This window comes from Pelodiscus sinensis, chromosome 2 (assembly GCF_049634645.1).
Source record: "Pelodiscus sinensis isolate JC-2024 chromosome 2, ASM4963464v1, whole genome shotgun sequence".
Taxonomy (NCBI): Eukaryota; Metazoa; Chordata; order Testudines; family Trionychidae; genus Pelodiscus; species Pelodiscus sinensis.
In genome coordinates this window covers 136,587,611-136,610,609 of record NC_134712.1, presented here as the reverse complement: position 1 = coordinate 136,610,609, position 22,999 = coordinate 136,587,611, and the positions used below count along the sequence as shown (strand labels likewise).

Genomic DNA, 22,999 nt, shown 5'->3' with positions numbered 1-22,999 from the left:
GTTCATTTTTATCATCTGAGTTAGATGCCACCAGCAGAAAGTTGGTTTTCTTTTTTGGTTGTTCAGGTTCTGTAGCTTCCGCATCAAAGTGTTGCTCTTTTCAGACTTCTGAAACCAGGGAACACACCTCATCCCTCTCAGATTTTGGAAGGCATTTAGATTCTGAAACCTCAGATTGAGTGCTATCTTTATCTTTAGAAATCTCACATTGGTACTTTCTTTGCATTGTCAAATCTGCAGTGAAAGCGTTCTTAAAATGAAACACCTGTGTTGGGTCATCATCCGAAACATCATCCAGTAACATGCAGTATATGGCAGAATGCAGTAAAACACAGAGCAGGAGACATAAAATTTTCCCCCAACGAATCAGTCACAAATTGAATGGATTTTTAACAAAAATCATCAGCAGGAAACATGTGCTCTGGAATGGTGAAGGGGCACTGTAGTGAGTCAGCTTGCCCTCCCCCTGATCCAGAATGGGAAGAACTCCCCAAGACACCCTGGTGAGCAGGGCCAAAGGAAACCAGACCTGCCCCCAGGAAGCAAAAGGGCAGGGCCAGAGAGTATAAAGGCTGGAGCTAAGAGCTCAGTTGGACCTCAGCCACTGAAGGAACCAGGTGCCTTTCCTGAACTCCCGAGGTGGAAAACTGTCCAGGACCATCAGGGCTACTGATGACCCCAGGTCCAGAACTGATGGAAACCCTGCCAGTCTTCATTCCCTGAATACCAGGAGGAGCTGGTACCAAGCCAGGTATGCCCATGGGAGCACTTGGGAAGTAGCCCAGAGATAGTCACCCTGATCTGTCAGAAGAGAGGAAAGACACTGAATCAGTGTGTTGCGGTCAGGATCTCTGCTGATCCACTGGCAGCCAGCTCTGAATAACTTGTGGCAAAAGAGCAGTGTACTCAAGTAATGAAAACAAAGAACAACAAAAGCACGGAAGCGTTCCCTCCGGTCTTTATCAGCTTTTAAATCGTAGTTGCCTGATCTGTTTGACTAGGAATATAGAGGTAATATAGCAGTATCCTTCCCCTCCCTTTGCTTCTTGTGATTAACCTTTAGGGAACAGTTAAACCGGGCATGGGATTTTAGATTACTGCAGCCCTCACTTTGAAGAGGTAAGAGTTTTATGCATGAGAAGGGTGTTATTTGTAGATTCTTTTTGTTTGGTTGCTTGCTTGTTTGTAAACTATTGAGTGGTTGTGTCATTTTTCAGGAAAGTCAACATTTTGGATGTCATCCTGGACTTTGTTTCTTTGTGCAAGTGCATTGGAAAGGGATTAGATGACTCAAGGAGCAGGCAATAAGGGTACGTCTACACTACAGCGCTAATTCGAATTAGTTAATTCGAATTAGTTAATTCGAACTAAGCTAATTCGAACTAACGCGTCTAGAACTAAAAACTAGTTCGAATTAGCGTTTTGCTAATTCGAACTAGCATGTCCACATTAAGTGGATCCTGAACCAGGCTTAAGGATGGCCGGAAGCAGTGCCGGCAGGGCATCAGAGGAGGACTTAGAGCGTGGAGCTGCTGTCTCAGGCTAGCCGAGGGCTGCGCTTAAAGGGTCCCGACCCCCACCCCGGACAGACAGTTCTCAGGGGTGCCCCGCTTGCAAAGCAGTCCTGGCTTGGAGTGCCTGGACTACCCACACTGGGCACATCACACCACTCGGCCATCAGACCGGCTGCACTTGCCGCAGACTGACATCTGGGGAGAGGGAACAATTGGGGGGCTGCAGGAGAGCTTCCACCCCCAGAAGCCCGCAGAGCCAGCCCAGTCCTCCCCATTGGGGGCTCGTACCCCATTCCTCCCTCACCTCCTTCCACTTACCCTTCCCTAGCCCCTTTTCTTGATGTACAAAATAAAGGACAATTGTGTTCAAAAATGGAATCTGTCTTTATTGAACAAAACTCAGGGAGACTGGGAAAAGGAGGTGGGAGAGGGGAAGAGAGAGGGTGGGAGAGGGGAGGGCAACTACAATGATCAGGGGTTGGGAACAGGTCCCATATGAAGAGAGGCTAAAGAGACTGGGACTTTTCAGCTTAGAAAAGAGGAGACGGAGGGGGGGACAGGATAGAGGTCTCTAAAAGCAGGAGTGGGGTGGAGAGGGTGCATACAGAAAAGTTCTTCATTAGTTCCAATAAAGAAGGACTAGAGGACACCAAAGGAAAGGAATGGGTAGCAGGCTTCAAACTAGTAACAGAAAGTTGTTCTTCACAAAGCAAAGAGTCAACCTGTGGAACTCCTTGCTGCAGGAGGCTGTGAAGGCTAGAACTACAACAGAGTTTAAAGGGACGTGAGATCAAGTCATGGAGGTTGGGTCCATGGAGTGCTATTAGCCAGGGAGTAGGAGTGGTGTACCTGCCCAAGGTTTGTGGAAGGCTGGAGAGGGATGGCATGAGACAAATGGCTTGGTCACTGTCTTTGGTCCATCCCCTCCAGGGTCCCTAGGGTTGGCCGCTGTCGGCAGACAGGCTACTGGGCTAGATGGACCTTTGGTCTGACCCAGGACGGCCATTATAAGCTCAGGGCTCAGGGTTGGGGGTCTCAGTGGACCCCCTTGATTTTCATGCACACCTGCTCCTGGGTGGCCAGGCTGGCAGCTCTCCTGCCCTAGCTGGCCACTCTCCTGTGCCTAGTGTGGAGATCGTGGACAAGGTCCACGATGTCCGCACTAGCCCAGGCGGGTGCCCGCCTCTTGCGGTCCCGGGCAAGCTCCAGGGAGCCGCCAGCCTGGTCCCGGGAAGAGGGGGAGGGCTGGGGGCATCGGGTGGCTGGCTCGATCCGTGCCAGGTGCAGGGTCTGCTGGCTGGGTGCTGGCAGGCTTGCACCTGGCACGGGCACCGTAGCCAGCCCATGCCCGTTTAAGGGGTCCGGGGCCGAGAGGGGGGCATAGAGTTTCCCTGGTGTTGGCCAGAGTGGCCACCAGGGAAACCTGGGGAGGGCTAGCCTCCCACTAGTTTGAATTAAGGGTCTACACAGCCCTTAATTCGAACTAGCTAGTTCGAACTAGGCTTAATCCTCGTAAAATGAGGTTTTCCTAGTTCGAACTAAGCGCTCCGCTAGTTCAAATTAAATTCGAACTAGCAGAGCGCTAGTGTAGCGCCTATTAAAGTTAATTCGAACTAACATCCGTTAGTTCGAACTAACTTTGTAGTGTAGACATACCCCCAGATACTTATCCATTAATCATCAACTTTTCTTTAATCTAAGTTTGATAATACGTAACTGGAAGCTGCTGGCACCTAATGGGTGCTCCATGTCCTATATATGAAAGGAACTGGTGGTCTGACAGCATGTAACAAAAAACACAAGTGTGGTGAAAAATGAGTTCTCCTCCTCACCCAAAGAGATGGTCTGTTTAGGTGTGGGATGAGAAACAGTGACAGAACAAAGTGAAGAAGCTGGCACTGCTCTCTCTCTGATGTTTGGATAAATCAAGGGTTTGGTCTCCTAAGTCTTACAATCAACATTTTTCATAGATGTTGAAGTCACCATTTTTTTAAACGAAGTCTAAAGACATTCTTAGATCTTGACACTAACGTATATTTTTGCAAATTAAAGATGATGATAGAATGAAATGGTTCAACCTGATGTTTTAATGTTTTAGGCTTATCCAATGACCAAAAAAATAAGTTATTCACCTATCTATCTATCTATCTATCTATCTATCTATCTATCTATCTATCTATCTATCTATCTATCTATCTATCTATCTGTAATTAAAGTATTAATTGTTGAGTTTTTTAACCTTTTCTTAATAAAATTGGAGGTAAAATTTGAAGTAAAAAGTTATTTCACATAAAAATGTGACATTAAATATTTTTATTTTTCTAAATTTTCACTGCTTTTTTTTTCCATTTGAAACAATTCAATTAATTTCACATAAGTTCCTGAAACATTTTAGATGACTCAAATCTGCATTTTGGGATGAAAAAATGACTTCAGAAGAAAAATTTCACTAAGTTCTAGTTAAAGTGACCTGCTACAAAAAGAGAGAAAGGGAGAGATGAAAGCATCTCAAAGGGTATAAAGTTTATGCAACATCCATGCCTTTTCATTCAGCCCACTAAAGTCATTTCCTCCATGGTGCACTCTAAACATGTACTGTCTATATATAAACCACACAATAAGACTAAGAGGAGTGACTGCACTGACTCCATTTCCCCTAGACAAACACCAAATTAGAGAATTCTATAGCGGTCAGACACTGAGGCCAAGAAAAGACATTTTGGGGGTTCTAAACCAACTCTAAAATGTATGTTTTATTTTTCTTTTCTGGAAAACCTCAAAGAAGCAATGAATACTTTGTTTTTGTTTCCTCTGTGGATTGGGGTTTCATCCTATTTTTGAGCATTTGTTTATTTACCATAAGACATGACCTTTTTGCAAGAACTTTTTGTATATTTTAAAACATTGCCAACAATGTTTTCCAGAATTATGTCAACTATTTCTCTCACTGAGACAGCTCTCAATTTCTCTGTAAAAATCTAATATCTTCCTGGGAACTTGATATAAACCAGTGACAATGAAATTTCTGTTGGGCTTTTGAAAGCAAAAAAAAAAATCACACTCCTGAACTAAGATTGCTATGCTGGCAAAAGTTTCTAATGTAGACCTGGCCTTAGCTTCTTTTGATGACTGACAAGAGCTGTTTCAAGCAGTCAGGGCTCATAGAAGGAGTAATGTCCTGTTTTGATATGCTAAAATGGATTAGACCAGAAATTAGTTAAATGAGATTTAAATGTTGTGAGATCAAATTCAGAATAATACAGACCATTTGAGCTGTAATACAGGTACTTAAAACAAAAATGCACTGGATGTATTATCCAAGGGTGTGTCTAGACTACATGCCTCCGTCGACGGAGGCATGTAGATTAGACAGATCGGCAGAGGGAAATGAAGCCGCGATTAAAATAATCGCGGCTTCATTTAAATTTAAATGGCTGCCCCGCTCTGCCGATCAGCTGTTTGTCGGCAGATCGGGACAGTCTGGATGCGCCGCGTCGACAAAGAAGCCTTTCTTGATCGGCACAGGTATGCCTCGTGAAGCCAGGTTTACCTGTGCCGATCAAGAAAGGCTTCTTTGTCGACGCGGCGCGTCCAGACTGCCCCTATTAATAAAAACTCACTTGGCTTCAGCATTATGTAGATTTGTTTTTCCAATAAATTAAGTTAGTCAGGATGAGCCCTAAAACACTCCACAAAAATTCTACAATATTTCTCTATATAGTGTGCAACAATTGTATCTGCACACACATAAAAAGTATATACAGGGCCTGATTATCCATTAGACACAGTAGGCAAAGCGCCTAGGGCACATGAAAAATTTAGGGCCTAAAATAATTCATAATTGATTAAAAAATAAGACAAGAAAACTGCTAAATCACACTTAATGATTTGCTATTTTTTATTAGAATACATGTGTAAATGATGATCAATTTAATGCAGGTGTATTAAATCTTTACTCAACAAACAACATACAAGTATAATAAAAAAAAAAAACCTTTCACTACCTAGTTACCAAGGTTCTCTGTAACTTGGGCAGAAGCCTAGTGTCATAGCTGCTTAATAAGCCCTGCCCAGGAGCTCAGGGTCTGCTTCACTGGGGGCCAGGTACTTCTCCCTCAGCAGCAGCAGTTCCATTTCCATGCTATAGATGGAGTTTGCCTCTTCCAGCTGGCAGGGAGGGCATATAAGGGGGAGGGGGCAAATAAATGGTGGAAGAGGACAGGTGTGATTACAACAGCTGGGCTTGGCTGCAGTTTTATGTGAGGAACCCAGCATTCTCTATCCTGCTGGTCTACGAGGGGAGGAGAGAGGGAGCAGACTACATGGGGTAGGTAGCTGGGGAAAGAGGGGGTGGGTGCTGGCATCTGTGTGGTAAAATAGGGGGACAGGTGTGCTTCCTGCTCCCCCTTCCTCCTGGCCCCCCCGCCAGCTCTGCTTCCCGCTCCCCCTTCTTCCCAGCCACCCTCACAGCCCTTGATCCCCCCCAGCTGTGCTTCCCGCCCAGCCCTGCTCCCTTCTGGCCGGTTCGCCCTCCCCCGATATCCCGCGGCCAACCCCATTCCACCCAATCCCCCCCCCCCCACGACCAGCCCTGCTTCCCGTTGGCCCCCCATCTCCCCCGGCTAGCCCCGTTGCTGCCCTCCCCCCCATTAGCTGTTTCCAGGCCCCCCCTCTCAGCCAGCACCACTCCCTTCCTGGCCACACCCTTCCTCCCCCCAATGAAGCGTGTTCGGGTTTGGTTTTTTTTTTGTTTTTTAATGATTACCTGCCCAGCAGCTCAACAACTTTGCCTCCCCGCTCTCCTCTTTTTTTTCCTTCAACAAAATTTTTTCCCGGTGGGTTTTTTCTTTTGGGATGGGGGGTTCGGTATTTTTCTTTCAGCCACCTGGCAACCCTATCTAGTATCAGGAGGTAAGATAAAGAGCTTTCTTTAGGCCATATTGAGTTTAACAGGAAGTACTCTGCCTGGAGATGTTAGCCTGAGCTAAATATTAGTTTGTTTGAGGGAGATAGATCCAGAGCAGACAAAAATGGTAGAGAGATTCTGCATTAGCAGATCTTAATGCAGGATCTGGCTTCTCTTGTATAGGTGTTTTTCCATTGTAAAGCAGTTAGGTTGCTTTTGTAGATAAGAATTACATGGATAGGCCTATCTCATGACATTTGTATGATTACATTTCAAATAAAGTTTACATAGGTGTTAAGGTACGGAAAGAAAAGGATTCTATTGTTAGAGGGCAGGGAATACTGCTTATTACTACAGTGCTTGCATTTCACAGTTGTTTCAGCAATCTTAGGTTACTACTAAACACTGTTTCTAGTGGAAATGTATGGCCAGCATCAGCCAATGGACAGTTCTTTAGCAAATGAAGTTGAACGATCTTAAAACAGAATGTTGCCAAGTTACCAGTTCTGCGGAGCAATGCAGTTGTAGACTTTACAGTGGCGCAATATCATCCCTACTTTTCTCCTCATTAGTTATCAGGTGAATCCTAAGTATAATCGTAGCATCCAACAAAATGGCTGCTATTTTAGAATGAAGTATCATGAATTTCTCACACACTGCACCACCTTCAAGAGCAAAAATTAAAGTTGGTAATATGAGGTTTGTAAGTGACAAGGCATTTCTCCCTTATATATTTCTATATAGTCTAATTCAAGAACGTACAATTGAGAGTGCCTAGGGCCTAAAAAGAGCTTAATAGATACACACATATATCTGCACATACATATTAAAAAATAATGCTGCAAATTCTGTTCTGTTAACTGAATTGCAGCTTTCACAGCTCTTTGATGTCCTAGCTCTTTAAACTGTTCATACACATTCACACATATATACATAATATACATGCACACAGACCAAAATTTATCACATGCTTTTCCATTTTGTAACCCAAATATCATCTCCACATATGTATGACCTCAATTTACACTCACTTAACTCCAGTAACCTCAGTTACTCCTGATTTACACCAATATATGCATTCATTACATATATATAATGTATATCTCAAAGATTTTGAAGGGACTAAGATAAATCATTTTAAAGTTATGACATTTTCATGAATAGTAAAGTCTCTTTTAGGTTATTTGTATAGTTCCCAGGGGGAAGAAATAGTAGGCAGAGAACAGATAAGGCAGAAGAAGTGCATTTATAGATAAATTGCTATGCAATGTGATTAATCTCATGGCTATCCGCACCTCATTTATAAGAAATAGATACAGAAAGATATATTTTAAAATCATACAGAGAATCCTTTGAGTATATTTTTAAGTCTTCCAAGCATCTCTTGCAATCTCGCTCCTTTCTCTTTAACTATCAGATTAAAAAGTGAATGGAGAGTTCTCTACTGGATGTGGAAGGGGTGGTGGGATCTCTTGCAGTTGGCTCTGAGATACACCACAATTCTCCATCTAAAAATATGTAGATGAAAGTATAATCAGTATAAAAATGATATGCCTTCCATGAGCTGTTCAACAGGATCATCACCTATAATATCCTGCAAGCTGAGTGGCACACAGGCAATGGAAAGGAATGTTTGACCACTGTAGAAACTCAAGTTCCCGTCCCATATGTTACTATGACAACTCCAGGGCACTTTTTAAATTTGCATTTATTTGTTTTGCACCTATTCAGCCTTATACTTCAGCAGATTCTCACTCAATTAATTTTATTTAATAGTAGTTTGCAGTTCATCTACTATGCTTCCCATAGGTCTCTCAGGGAATACATAATAAATTAACTCACTACTACCATGGCAAGGCAAAAGCTAACAAATCTTGTTTAGTTTATAAAAGAACAAAATTTTAAGAAGGTAAAAAGTATTTTTGTAAACTAAGGGCATTTGCATGCTTTTAAATGACTTCCACATGATTCTGAATGCCCTTACCTAGGGATATAAAATGTAACCTGTTAACCAGTTAAAAGGGGCTCAGGTGGGGAGGCCACTCTAGCCTTCCTGGTTTGGAGTAGCTCCCTCCCTGCACAAGGTGACTGGAGTAGTCCCTGTTCACAATGGGCCTCCTGGGGGGGGGAGCTACTCCAGCCCCCCAACAGTTAATAGTTATCCGCAACTGATAAACATCATCAGTTAAGAGTGCCAGTTAACCTTTCATGCCCCTATCCTTAGCCCCTGGTTGGTATGCCTCATCTCTGAGGCTCAGACCTGACAGTAGATCAATTTCTTTTTTTCAAAATCTAATGTAGATTTCAAAGAAAGGCTACTTCTCTGCAAGACCTGACTTCAGAACTCTGCATTCCTTCTGCAGCAGTGATAACAACCCCAAGAGCTACTACACAGAGCAGGAAAGTGCCTTCCTGTAGAAATTAATACAACTAGCAGTTGTGCAGAGCTGACACCCAGGGCGGGGCCAATACTGCAAAGGTCAGTTCATGACAGCAACATGAACCCCATCCTGCAGGATACATGAACAAGGGTTATATGTTTGGATGTTCAAATTGCAAAAGTCACATAATCATACAAGTGTAGGTTTAGAAGGACATTGGTAGGACACCTAGTCTAGCCCCCTGCACCGAGGCAAGACTAAATATTATCTAGACCATCCCTGACAGGTGTTGAACTAATCTGAACAATCTCCAGTGATGGAGATTCTACAACCTCGTGAGGTAATCCCCAAGGCTTCCATGCAATTCTACACCCTCCCAACCAATCCTGAAGAAGAAAAATCTCTTTTGGCTTATCTTTTGATGCCTGATGTAGAAATACAATGGCTTATTCCTACCCTGTAGCTTCAAAGATATCTCCTGCTCTAGTGGCCTGCTCACGTCTCTCAATTCATCTTCCTCTAGTTTTCACAAAACCCGCAGTACAAGCTTCATCAGGCTCTGAGGTAAGAGCCAGTTTCCATTCCATACACATCAAGATATTTAGGGGCAGAAGATGCTTCCCCTCTTAATGTAGATACCAACTCGAATGAGCAGCTTTCAAACAGCCCCATAATTCCTAAAGCACGGCAGTGTTTAAGGCAGTTGAATTCTACTCTGCAGAACTAGATTCTACCCCTGTTTCTGCCACAGAGTTTCTGTAACATCAGGCAAGTCACTGAAATCAAACTTTTCACAGGAGGTCACTAATTATATGTTCTTTCTTCTCTGGGAACCTGCCTTTAGACCCTGGAGATTCATTTGCAGAAGTGAGAGATACAATTAAGGTCAACGGAGCAGTGCTTTGAACAAGTAAATGTTACAAAATGCCAAGTTCTCTTTAAAAAAAAATCAATCCTTTAGCATCTGAAAACAGGTGCTCCACATAAGGTACACTGTACACATTTTCTTCTGCCTTACCTCACGGGGTGCTGTGAAAATAAATTCATGCCTGTCCCTCTCCCCCTCTGCTTCTCTCCACTCCCACACGTGCCTGTCTCTCTCCATTTCCTTCCCTCCCGTCTCCTATTGACCCCACAGGCCTCAGATACTGACCGTATCCCCATCTGCATCTACACCTCCCTCCTGGTTCCTCTCCATTTCTCCCCACTCTCCGGCCTCTCCAACTCCCTCTCTCCTGCCCCCTAATTCTTCACTCCTCTGCATTTCAGTCAGGATGCTGCTTCATTTTCTTTCATGATCCCTGGCTCCAGCAGGTGGAGCCCGGGAGAGCCATTCTCTCTCCGTTCTGTTTCTTTGCCTGGGGCCAAGGCAGCTGGCACCCAGCAGACATAATTGCAAGGAAAGTCCTGCTCAGCCCATCTGTGCCAACAATGGACCACACCATGCAGCAGAAGTTTAAGAGAATTTAGCTTTCAAACTCCAACAAGTCTCTGTTGAGCATCTGGAAACAGAACATTCAGCCTAAGTGGCTAAAGTTAGGCAAAATTATAAGTAACTGTACACATAGCCAAACGAAGATATAATGCCAGCCTCACATGCTCAAGAATCATGAGCCAGGCCCTAAAAACAATGAGATTGTTCTGCCTTTTGATTTTTGAACTCCCTCCTTTCATCCCCAATTTGTGTGTAGCAGTTACAGTTTTACCAACTCCTCCCAATTTATATAGTAAGGTAATTTGGCCCCATTCAGGAGCTCTGGGTGAAGGACCCAAATGAGCTCAAATTCTAAAGCTGTGTGTAAAAGGCTGCCTGATCTTGCAGCATTCTCCTAAAACTCTTCATATATAATTAATTATTTCTGTTCCCAATTCCACAACTGTCTGTCCCCCAACCCAGCAATGATTTATGCACACACACCCCAACTTCCACCTCCATTTTAACCTGTCAGCCCCACCATCTGTCTCTTGTCTCTCTCAGAAATGCAAGACTGGAAGATACTTCAAGAGATCTAGTTCAGTCTGCTACACTGTGGCAGAATTAAGTATTATCTAGACCACTGCTTTTCAATCTTTTTGATAGTAGAAACTTGCTTGTTGTCTTCTAAACTGTGTCAGGGAGTGCTCAGGACCAGCGCTGGTCCATGGATTGGTCACTAAGAAATGCTAATATCTGACAGGTGTTTATCTAAAACATCCAATGATGGAGATTGTACAATTTCCTTAGGTAATTTGTTCCAGTATTTTATTGCCTTTTCTACTGGGAAGTTTTTTCTGATGTCTAACAAAGTTTCCTTGCCGCAGTTTAAGCCAATTACTTTGTCCTATCCTCAGTAGATAAAAAGAACAATTTATCACTTTCTTTTTTTTATAAGGGCCTTTTACATTTTGAAGACTTATCATGTCCCTTCCTCCTCCTGCTTTCCAGACTAATCAAAGCTAATGTTGTCAATCTTTCGTTGTAGGTCATGTTTTCTAGATCTTTTATCAATTATGTAATTCTCCTCTGGACATTCTCCAGTTTGTCCATATCATACTCGAAATATATTGCCCCAAAGTGGACACAATATTCCAGTAAAGGCCTTATCAGTGTTGAGTATAGTGTAAGCATGTCTTACAATACCCTGCATTGAAAGCCATTCTATTTATTTCAGATCTTTTCTCCAGTTTGCCAAGATCATTTTGGACTCTGCTTTTTAGGAGAGGATTATTCTCAACAACTCCAAGCTTGGTAACACCTGCGAATGGTGCAAGTGAATTCCCTATCCCATTCGCCAAACAGTTATAAAGGAATTCAATACAACCAGACCCAGACAGATCCGTAAGGGACCCCATTCAATATGCCCTTCCAGCTTAACTGTGAGTCATTGATAACTACTCTTTGAGTATGGTTTTTCATTTTACAGTAGGGTTCATCTAGGCTATATTTCCGTAATGTGTTAATGAGCAGGTCATGTGAGACCGAATCAAAACCTTTAAAAGTAGAAACATGTCACATTTATTGCTTTTTCCCTATACACAAAGCTTGTTACACTGTCAAAAAAGGATTGGGTTGACATGATTTGTTCATGACTAATCTAGCCTACCTCTTATCACCTCTAGGTGCTTACAAATTGATTGTGTAATTATTTGTTCCATTATCTTTCTTGGTACTGAAGTTTGGCTTACTTGTCTGTAATTCCCCGGGTTGTCTTTATTCCCCTTTTCATCAATACAGGCAGTCCCCGGGTTACGTACAAGATAGGGACTGTAGGTTTGTTCTTAAGTTGAATCTGTATGTAAGTCGGAACTGGCGTCCAGATTCAGCCGCTGCTGAAACTGATCAGTTTCAACAGTGGCTGAATCTGGACGCCAGTTCTGACTTACATACAGATTCAACTTAAGAACCCCAGGCATCCCCAAGTCAGCTGCTGCTGAAACTGATCAGCGGCTGATTCCAGGAAGCCCGGGGCAGGGGCTTCCTGTAGTCAGCCACTGGTCATTTTCAGCAGCTGCTGACTAGGGGACACCTGGGGCAGAGCAGCTGGGGTGCTGCTGGGTTGGTCCAGTGGCACCCAGAGCAGCGCTACGGGACCAACCGGCAGCGCCCCAGCTGCTGTACCACAGGCGTCCGGAGCAAAGCGGCGGAACACGCGGGCAGCGGGACAGCCCAGACGCGCTGTGGCTATCCTGCTGCCCTCGGGCTCCGCGGCTTTGCTCTGCTCTGCTCCCCGTCCCCCAGGTCTGCAGACCAGGGGGAGGGGGAGGGGGAGCAGAGTAGAGCAGAGCAGCGGAACGCGGGGCCAGCTGACAGCCCAGACGCGTCTGGGCTGTCAGCTGGCCGCGCGCTCCGCTCTGCTTCCCCCCCCCTTCCCCCCCATGGTTTGCAGACCAGAGGGAGGGGGAGCAGAGCGGAGCAGAGCAGAGCGGCAGAACGCGCTGCCAGCTGACAGCGCAGACGCATCTGGGCTGTCAGCTGGCCGCGTGCTCCGCTCTGCTCCCCCCCCCCCGCAGATCAGGGGGAGGGGGAGCAGAGCGGAGCACAGCAGAGCGGCGGAACGCGCGGCCAGCTGACAGCCCAGACGCGTCTGGGCTGTCAGCTGGCCGCGTGCTCCGCTCTGCTCCCCCTCCCCCTGGTCTGCAGACCAGGGGGAGGGGGAGCAGAGCAGAGCGGAGCAGAACAGAGCAGAGCGGCAGAACGCGCGGCCAGCTGACAGCCCAGACGCGTCTGGGCTGTCAGCTGGCCGCGCGTTCCGCCGCCGCTTTGCTTCCTCTCCCTGGTCTGCTCGAGACCAGGGAGAGGAAGTGCCCCGTTCGTAACTGCGGATCCGACGTAAGTCGGATCCGCGTAACTCGGGGACTGCCTGTAGATACCACATTTGCTCTTTTCCAGTCCTCTGTGATTTCTCCCATTCTCCATGAATTCACAAAAATAATTAATAGATCAGAGATCTCATCAGTCAGCTCCTTACGCGTTCTTGAGGTGTATTTCATCAGACCTTGCTGACTTGAAAACATTTAACTTGTTTAACTATTTATTTAACTTGTTCTTTCCATATTTTAGCCTCAGAACCTACCTAATTTACTGTCAGTTGTCCAATCACTACTGGTGAAAACTGAAACAAAAAAGGCATTTGATACTTGAGGTATCTGCATGTTCTGTTAATCTTTCCCTCCACATTGACAGATGAGTCTACTCTGTACTTCCTATTACTCTTGCTTTGACAGTATGTACAAAATGTTTTCTTGTTAGCCATTATGTTCTTAGTTTAAGCACATTTTGTGCTTTGGTCTTTCTAACTTTTCCCTACATATTCAGGGATTTTATTTTCATGTTCATCTTTCATAATTTGACCTAGTTCCTAATTTTGCATGTTTTTTTTTAAAAGTCTGCAGACCAGGGAGACGTGGAGCAGCTTTTCTCGCCCGGAGTACAGTCGGGGACTGCCTGTATGATTCTAGGTTGTATCAACAGGTGTGTTGTAAGCAAAACTCGTGAAGTCATTCTGCCGCTCTACTCTGCACTAGTTAGGCCTCAGCTGGAGTACTGTGTCCAGTTCTGGGCACCACATTTCAAGAAAGATGTGGGGAAATTGGAAAGGGTACAGAGAAGAGCCACAAGAATGATTAAAGGTTTAGAGAACATGACCTATGAAGCCAGGCTTCATGAACTGGGCTTGTTTAGTTTGGAAAAAAGAAGATTAAGGGGGGACATGATAGCGGTTTTCAAATATCTAAAAGGGTGTCACAAGGAGGAAGGAGAAAATTTGTTCCTCTTGGTTTCTGGGGACAGGACAAGGAGTAATGGGCTTAAAGTGCAGCAGGGGAGGTTTAGATTGGACATTAGGAAAAAATTCCTAACTGTCAGGGTGGTCAGATATTGGAATAAATTGCCAAGGGAGGTGGTGGAATCTCCCTCTCTGGAGATATTTAAGAACAGGTTAGACAGACATCTGTCAGGGATGGTGTAGACGGAGCTTGGTCCTGTCTTGAGGGCGGGGGGCTGGACTCGATGACCTCTTGAGGTCCCTTCCAGTCCTATTATTCTATGATTCTATGATTATTAGCCCCCCCCCTCCTTCCCCGCTCTCGCCACACTCAGAGCTGCATGGAACACACAGCTTGGCACACACTGGTGGTGATTTAAAGGGCCCAGCACTCCAGCCACCATTGCTGTTTCATTAGCTAGTAGTGCATTGGTGGGCCTGGCAGTGGTAACCAAAAGGACAGAAAATACAGTATATATAGAAGATATTGTATTCATCCATTTTATGTTTTCATTACAAATGAAAATGGGGGATCTAATCCTATGAGTACCTTTAGAGGGGAACAGTGAGCAGTGTTCATAAAATCATTTGTATTAGCCTGTCCAAGATACATTTCAACTTGTTTCTGCTCTCTGCCTCTGTTTTAACTCTGATTTAGGGCTGTATCTTGTAAGAGCTGCCAGACAGCAGAGACAGAAGGACGGATGTAAAGGGTTAACCAGATACACGGTAAGCATTGCCTTACCGGCATGCTTACCCAGTTAACTGATTAACTGGCACTGGGCCAGGCAAATTTCAACACAGAGCTCTGCCAATGCACTTTAATCCTTGCCAACCTATAATGCTGCTATTGTTCCAGACCTGGAACTCTTCTGTGCTGAAATTGCCAGAAATACAATCAATCAAACTCTGTTGATTTCTGAAATACAGACTAATATCAATAGGCAACTAAGCACAGGTCACTAAATTAATTTTCACGTGTTGCCAATGTGTGATATAAACCAATTCCAGAAGTAAAGGGCTTATATGGCACTTATCCCTTTTTTGGAAAACTAGTTTAGAAGAAAAGGGGAAATATGCCTTACCTTTAAACATTATAACAGGGTGCTCAGCTCGCTGGCACTGGGAATCTTCTGTTGCTCCCGCCACTAAGATTCCGAAGCCTCCCAAACTTGCAACCAGCAACACAATCAGACCGTTTCCCTTCATGGTGGTCATGCCGTCATCTGCACTGCTCACTTTTCTTTTAACTGGTAACTCTCCTTGTGTACATGTGTGGAAAGGACCTGAAGAATGCAAATAAAAAAAATCAATGATACCAAGGACTGCTAATAAAAAATAAAACAATTGGTTAGGTTTTCAATGGAAAATAATCCTTTGTTTTCCTTCCCTGTGAAGTTTGATTCCTCAAAAGTCAAAACTGTCAGTTACATTTCCATAAACTTGGGATTGAATGAAAAAACATGTTTTATCTGCCATTGGCATGCAGAAAAAAATTGTTTTGTTATATTTAAATTTATATTTTTACCACTTTTTGATGTGTGAGAAGAGAGTTTTACACATGACATTTCTTTTAGAAACAACTTGCAGAACAGCAGCATTATCTTAAATTAGAATATGCTATAGTTTCCAAAGCTGATTTCATAAATATAACTCAAGCAGTCTTATAAAACTACTCATATAATCTACTTATGTGCCCTCGGCTAAACCACACCATGCCAAGGCTACTTCCACATACGACAGCAGAAACCAAGTTTACACTCACACAAGGCTCAATCCTGTACTGCTCAAGTAAATGGGAATGTTGCCAGCAACTTCAGTGAAACCAGACCCTCAGTTTCCATCTGATTGTTTCCATGTGATGGTGTGATTCGCTATCCTGCAGAACCCAAAGATGTTTCAGTCCGCTTCCCCCCCCCCACACACACACACACAATCTCCCCTCCCCACTATTTTCCTGAGATCTGCAGAGATCTCAAGAGCTCTACCAAAGTACCTATGTGTTATCTCCTACCAACTGATTTCCATAGCATCTGGGTCCTAAAGAAATCATGCTCCTATGAGCTTAGCACACTGGTCATTGCCCTCCAAAGCTCTCTAAAAGGGGCTTTTGGCTGTTGCTCAGTGAAGGGAGACCTAGTATAAATTAATACTAATGAATACAGCCCTACAAATCCACACCTATCCAATTTATATCTGCAAGTATCTGCATCCAGCTGTGGATGCAGATAGCTGTAGCTCATTACTGAAGCTATGGATGTGGGTACACATTTTATATTTGGAACCTCACAAAATTTGCAGCTATCTGCTTTATATCCAAAGATATCCCCATCTGTGGATGTAGACACGGATATCCACAGATCAGTTTCTGCGCAGGGCTTTGCTGATGAGGTCAGCAATTACATAAGATATCTCCATAGGGCTGAATGGAAGGATGAGATGACACACTAGTCATTTCCTCCTCCTCCACAGGTGACTATGGCATGGAGTTCATACTGCCTCACCCTCACTTAAAGATCCAAAGCTGCTTGATCCAGTCTTCTCAGTAAAGCAAAGTGCAGCATTTGCTCTATACTACCCATATCATAGCAAAGACATCGTACCTTCATTTTACACGCTATATTGCATGTGAAAATTCTGCAACTGACAACCCTGGAGGATGTATTTTCTGCCTGTCCACAGCATATTTGTAACATGAGGCATCAGCAGGGCAAAATTCTCCAGGGTGACCTGGCACTGTGCCTTAGCCTGCAGGTATATCTCAAATCTTGTCAGATTTATTCCGTTTCCATGTCTATTCAATACCTGACTGCTTTGATGAGACTGCCTACACAAGATTGCCTTTGGTGATGATGTGCTAACAGTGAGAGCACCTTTCTAATCAGAGCTGTACAGAGATCAACAACTTGTTTTACACCAACTAGGGATGTGAACTGTTAACCAATTCACTGATTAACCAGTAAGCCCCACCCTTAACGGAGCAGCCACCTGCCCACCCTGTGCTTCCCTGCCTCCCAGTCAGGCTACAGCGCCCCTTCCCTGTGCTCCATTAATCAGTTAATTAGTTAAACACAAAGTTTTACCAGTTAACTAATTAAATGGGATTTTACATCCCTAACATAGAGCACAAAACAGTGATGACTTTCTCAGTACCTACTTCAGTCACGTTCAAGCTAGTGACGGACAGGTAAAAAGCCCCATATTACAGCAATTCCTTGAAACATCCACGCTCCACAGATACATAGGTAAGTTGTGATAGTACTTGGGAGGTGCACCAGCCCTCCCTGTCCCCCCCAAAATTTTAATTGCTAATGGGGTGCCACTTAATGCTTCTTCCCTGCTCCTCTGGGTAGCCCTCCCTGCACTCTCCTCAGCACAGGCACCAGGCACCCCTGCACAGATTATATTTTGTAACTTGCAGAACACTTACAATTCTTCGTGATTTCAGGATCAAATCCAATTCTATTAGCTTTACCACAGGTAAATGTTCCAAGCACTAACAACTTAACATGATAACTCAAAGATCTTGTGCTACAGGCAGCTTAACTGAGCCATTCACCAAAAATAATCATTGGTGACAATGCTAAGAGCTGACATATAGCATGTGTGATTTCACTGAGCTGCTCTATATAGTTCAATAAAGATAAAAATGTAAACATTTCCAATTTATATTATACAAATTATATCAAGCAAATGAATGTTTATGAAAACATTCCTCCTGTGTTGTGCACACATACATAACTCCCATTATCAGTAATAAGAGTTATGCACATATATCAAAAGCAGCCAGTATTTCTTTATGTGCAGTAAGCTAACTGTACAGCACTAGGATTTGGCTCTTGCTTTATTTTTAAATACATCTAGTGGATGCAATCCAATAGGCAAAAGGAGGAAAAGTTTGGCCTAAGAATTTGAAGGGAAAAAAAGAAAAAAAGAATGAGATCAGAGTGCAAAGAAACATTCTTGCTGGTTTTAAATAAAATTAAATAAGATGGAAATGAGGGAGAGAGAGTGTAGTTACGAATAAATTTCTTTAGCATTGTAGGAAGTTAAAGATCACAAATCATTGCCAGAATATCTAGGTATCTTTTATTTTTATAAAGGTCTATCTATTAATGAACGTTTTTAAAAACAGGCTGGAGTAGGTATAATGAGACCAATCCTGTACATAACTACCAACATAATGCATGCTGATAAGAAGATTATTGACTTTAATGTGATTATACATGGTAATTACTTGTGCTGTCTGTTCAGATTGTTCATGTAGAGATTCATGCAAGATCGGATAAACTAAATAGACTTTTATTAGCAGGGCTTTCAAATACACACTTTGATCTCAAAAGCCCAGCTGAGAGCGCACACGCTCAGAGAAAGACAATGTCAGACTCACTTCTTATGCCTTTCTTAAGGGGACAGCAGTTTACCAGTTCTCTAACTATGCATGAATATAATATAGCTCCCTTTTAAAACATACTTTCATGTCATTCCTAATGTTCCAGCTTAATAACAACATTAGGATCTTCTACTCTTTGGTTTAAACATTTTTCCACCTCTGGAGAGTGTTGCTTCTTGTATTCCAAGTCACTGATAACTTGTGAGAAAATTACTTTAAATGCTTATGAATCAATGTCAGTAAGCACAATATGGGGTATCAGTTACTATCTGTGTTAGACGATCAAATTACACCATAGAACAGAATAATAATCTCCTTACGGTCATATATAGGGGGGAAATCAATGTGATCATGGGAAACTCCAATCTCAATGACGTATGCAGGAATTCCCAATAGTAAAATAATCAGGGCATTTATAAATATTATATATGACCATTTTCTAACTCAAGAAGTGTTGTATCCAATAAAAGAGAATTCTGTATTAAACCTTTTCATGATTGATAAAATGGAGAATTTAAAGAAAACGAACAGGACTGATCACTGACCTAAATATTAATGGAAACTTCAGGTATGTTTATACTACAGAATGCAGTCAAATTTTCTGAGGTCAACTGTTAGCATCCGAATTTATAAAGTCAAAGGTGCATGTCCTCACTAAGCACATGTGATCAACAGAGTGCATCTGCACTGCCATTGCTAATATCGACTCTTACAGTGATGCATTGTGGGTAGCCTTTCCATAGTTCCTGTCACCCATTTGAATTCTGGGCTAGGCTCCATTGTCACAGGTGGTTGTAGGTACATGTTTTCAGCCTGCCACAACATACTTATCTTGTTTTGCCCTTCCTGCTTTAAAGTAATGGCAAACAATCGTTTTGCATCATTTTTTCCCTGGTTATCCATGCAAACACCACAGCATGGCAATGGCAAGCATGGATCCAGCTCAGCTGCAAACTGCAGTGGCAAGCATTGCAAACATCTCATGCATTATGCTGCAGTTTGTTCAAAGCCTAGCCAGGAGCTTCCTGAGTGAGGAAGTGTGTGAGAAGGCTCACGGAGTGTAGGAACCTATTGAATGGAGTAACTGGCATAGGCTGACAATGGCTGGGAATTTTGACACATTGGAATGCCAGTTCTGGCCCTGGGAAACAAGCACAGACTGGTGGGACTGCATAGTTATGCAGCTATGGAACAGTGATCGGTGACTGCAAAAGTTTTGCACGTGTAAAGACACTTTCATGGAACTGTGTGACTTGCATTCCCCTGAAGTGCAGCAATACCCAAATGAGGCCCACTCTGACAGCTGAGAAGCACGTGGCAATAGCAATGTAGAAGCTGCAATGCCAGACTGCTACCAATGGGTCAGGAATCAATTTGGAAGGGGTAAATCCACAATAGGGGCTGCTGTGATCCAAGTAGCCAGGGCAATCAGTATCCTTCTGCTAGAAAGATTAGTGACTCTGGATAATGTGCAGGACATAGTGGATGGTTTTGCTATGATGAGGTTCCCTAACTGTAGTGGGGAAATAGGGACGTATGTTCCATCTATCTTGGCACCAGACCATCTTCCCAAAGGGTATATAAATCACAAGGGGGTACTTCTCAATGGTGTTGCAGTTGCTGGTGGATCACAAGAGCTGTCACACCAAAATCAACATGGGATGGTAGGAAAAGGTGCATGACACATGCATCATTAGAAATTCTGATCTATTCAAAAAGCTGCAAGATGCAACTTTCTTCCCAGACCAGAAAATTACTATTGGAGACGATGAAATGCCAATAGTTATCCTTGGAGACCCAGGCTACTCCTTGCCCTCATGACTCATGACGCCGTACACAGATAGCTTGGACAGCAGTAAGGACCAATTCAACTTCAGATTGAGAAAATGCAGAATGGTGGTAGACTGTGCCTTTGCCATTTAAAATCTCTGCAGTGAAAGCAATATTCCCATTGTTGTTGCTACTTGCTGTGTGCTGCATGATAGCTGTGAAATTAAGGCAGAAATGTTTCTGGAAGCATGGGTGGTTGAGGCAGATTGCCTGATGGCCAATTATGAGCAGTCAGACACCATGGAAGTAAGGAGAGCACATTGAGGTGCACTGTGCCTCAGAGAAGCTTTGAAAATGAGTTTCATGAAAGACTAGACAATGAAGTGCCAGTTATGTTTTTGCTCATTATCTAGGTGCCTCCCGTTGTACAGGTACTGCCCTGTAAATCACCACACACCCCAAAGCAGAGCCTCCTTTTCTGAAATAATTCATTTTTATTTAGGAAACACAGACATAATTGAATAGAAAATGAGCTGTGGATGTAGCTAGAGTCTGATAATGGAGCGGGAGGAGGGGAGAACACAAGAGAATATGGCTTATAACAATCACCCGGTGTAGCAATCAAAGCTGTGGGAAAGACAGCCTTCTACTCCAGGAGTCATCCCTGAGAGCTGAGTAAAAGGCTTCCCAGGACAAACCCCAATTCCTGCATTCTAGGACATCTGGGAGAAGAGGAGGGCAGGTCGTTTATTAATGGGTGGCAAGGACCTGACTAACTTGCCCTCAAGAATTTAAAAAAAAAAGCTGGATGATGATCTTACTGGATCATGAAGATTGATTTTCAATAAATATTGGAACACCTGAAAAGTTCTGGGAGACTGGAAGAAAGCTAATGTTGTGTCAATATTTTAAAGGGATAAATGAGATAACCCAAATAATTAAAGGCTTGTCAGTCTGATATTCAGCTCAGGTCACATAATGGAATGGCTGATACCTGACTTGATTAATACAGAATTAAAGGAAAGCAATATAATTAATTCCAATCAAAATGAGTTTATGCAAAATAGATCCTGTCAAACTAACTAGATATATTTTCTTGAAAAAATTACAGGTTTGACTTTTCACAATAATAGTTTTCATGTAAACTAATTAGATTTCTGTAACACTTTATTTGATGGCATTTGATTTAAAAACTAGAACAATATAAAATTAGCATGTCATGCTTTAAGTTGATTAAAAGCTGTTTAACAAACAGGTCTCAAATGTAACTGCAATGTAATTATACATGGAGAATCATGAGAGAATTTTTAGTTGAGTCTTCAGCCTGCACCATATAAAATGTTTATTAGTGACCTGGAGGAAAACATACAATTATCATTAATAGAGTTTGCAGATGACGTATACACAATGGCTGTGTCTACACTGGCACCTTTTTCCGGAAATGCTTAAAATGGAACAGTTTTCCATTATAAGTATTCCCAGAAAAAGAGCGTCTACATTGGCAGGATGCTTTTCCGGAAAACCCCTTTTTCCGGAAAAGCGTCCGTGGCCAATGTAGACGCGATTTTCCGGAAAAAAGCCCCGATCGTCATTTTCGCGATCGGGGCTTTTTTGCGGAAAAGACTACTGTGCTGTCTACACTGGCCCTTTTCCGGGATAGTTTTCCGGAAAAAGGACTTTTGCCTGAGCGGGAGCAGCATAGTTTTTCCGGAAAAGCAGCTGATTTCTTACAGTAAATCGTCACTGCTTTTCCGGAAATTCAAGGGGCCAGTGTAGACAGCTCGCAGCTTATTCCGGAAAAGCGGCTGCTTTTCCAGAATAAGTGGCCCAGTGTAGACACAGCCAAGTAGTTTGGGGTATCTGCCCAACTTTTTGGTAGTTTACCCTCAGGTTGTGAGACTCTCTAGACAGCTATTTAGATACTTCAGAAGCAATGACTCTGTAATGGACCAGTATCCAAAGAAAAAACACATACACTAATAATACTTGATTTTGTTAGTGCAATTCTGCCCCTGTTTGCTGAAGAGAATGTCATCCACACTTTCTTAATGGAATTATTTATAAGGCCACTCGTATGTGAACTGAAACATTTCAAAATAAACTAGTGGGATAGTACCACTTGGTTCTAGAAAAAACTAAAAATAAATTGACATCTCTTCCTTATGTTTCCACAACAGCAGGAGTGTGGGCCCATCAAGCGAGAAGCTACACAAGTATCACCTGTCACTGGACTGACTCTGATAACATAACAAGAGAGTCCACAGTCTTAGGTTTCTGACACTTGTTAAAACACATTTGTACAGAACAGAACAGAAGAATTGCCATACTGGGTCAGAAGAAAGGTCCATTTTGCCCAGTATCCTGTCTGGGATAGGATCCCCTATGCTGTATGAAAATTAGCTTATGAATACGAATATGCATAACTCAAAGATGCTTTCTGCAAAATAGATCATGTGACGTCATTTTAATAGTTGTAATCTGCTTTATCTTTAAATCCTATTTGTGTGCATGTATCTTTCTTGTATGTGTAATTAGAAATATGAAGAATGGATCTGTTTATCATTCTAAATCTGCTAATGAAGACCATTACTGATGCTCCAGAAACACGACTCCGTACTCAAACCAACAAAGGGTAAACAGTCTTGTTTGTCCTATAAGCCCAAACTGTAGTTGGTCCCAGAAAGACATGTGGGCAGGCTACTTGATGCTTTATTCTCTTTTGGATCTTGTACACTCAAGGTGAGAAAAGTTTAAACTCTGCATAAAGAATTCCCCCCTTGGTCAAAACAGCT

The 22,999-nt window shown here is 43.0% G+C and overlaps 1 protein-coding gene across 4 annotated transcripts in view; it reads right to left on the bottom strand.

Moving 5' to 3' along the window:
* The window catches only part of SEMA5A (semaphorin 5A), a 549,656-nt gene that overhangs the window by 364,065 nt on the left and 162,592 nt on the right, over nucleotides 1–22,999 (bottom strand). For all 4 annotated transcript variants that reach the window (XM_075921490.1, XM_075921489.1, XM_006111031.3 and 1 more), the window contains one exon: nucleotides 15,130–15,330. In XM_075921490.1, coding sequence (XP_075777605.1) covers nucleotides 15,130–15,262 — 133 coding nt within the window. In that variant the 5' untranslated portion in view covers nucleotides 15,263–15,330. The remainder of the gene's footprint in view (nucleotides 1–15,129; nucleotides 15,331–22,999) is intronic.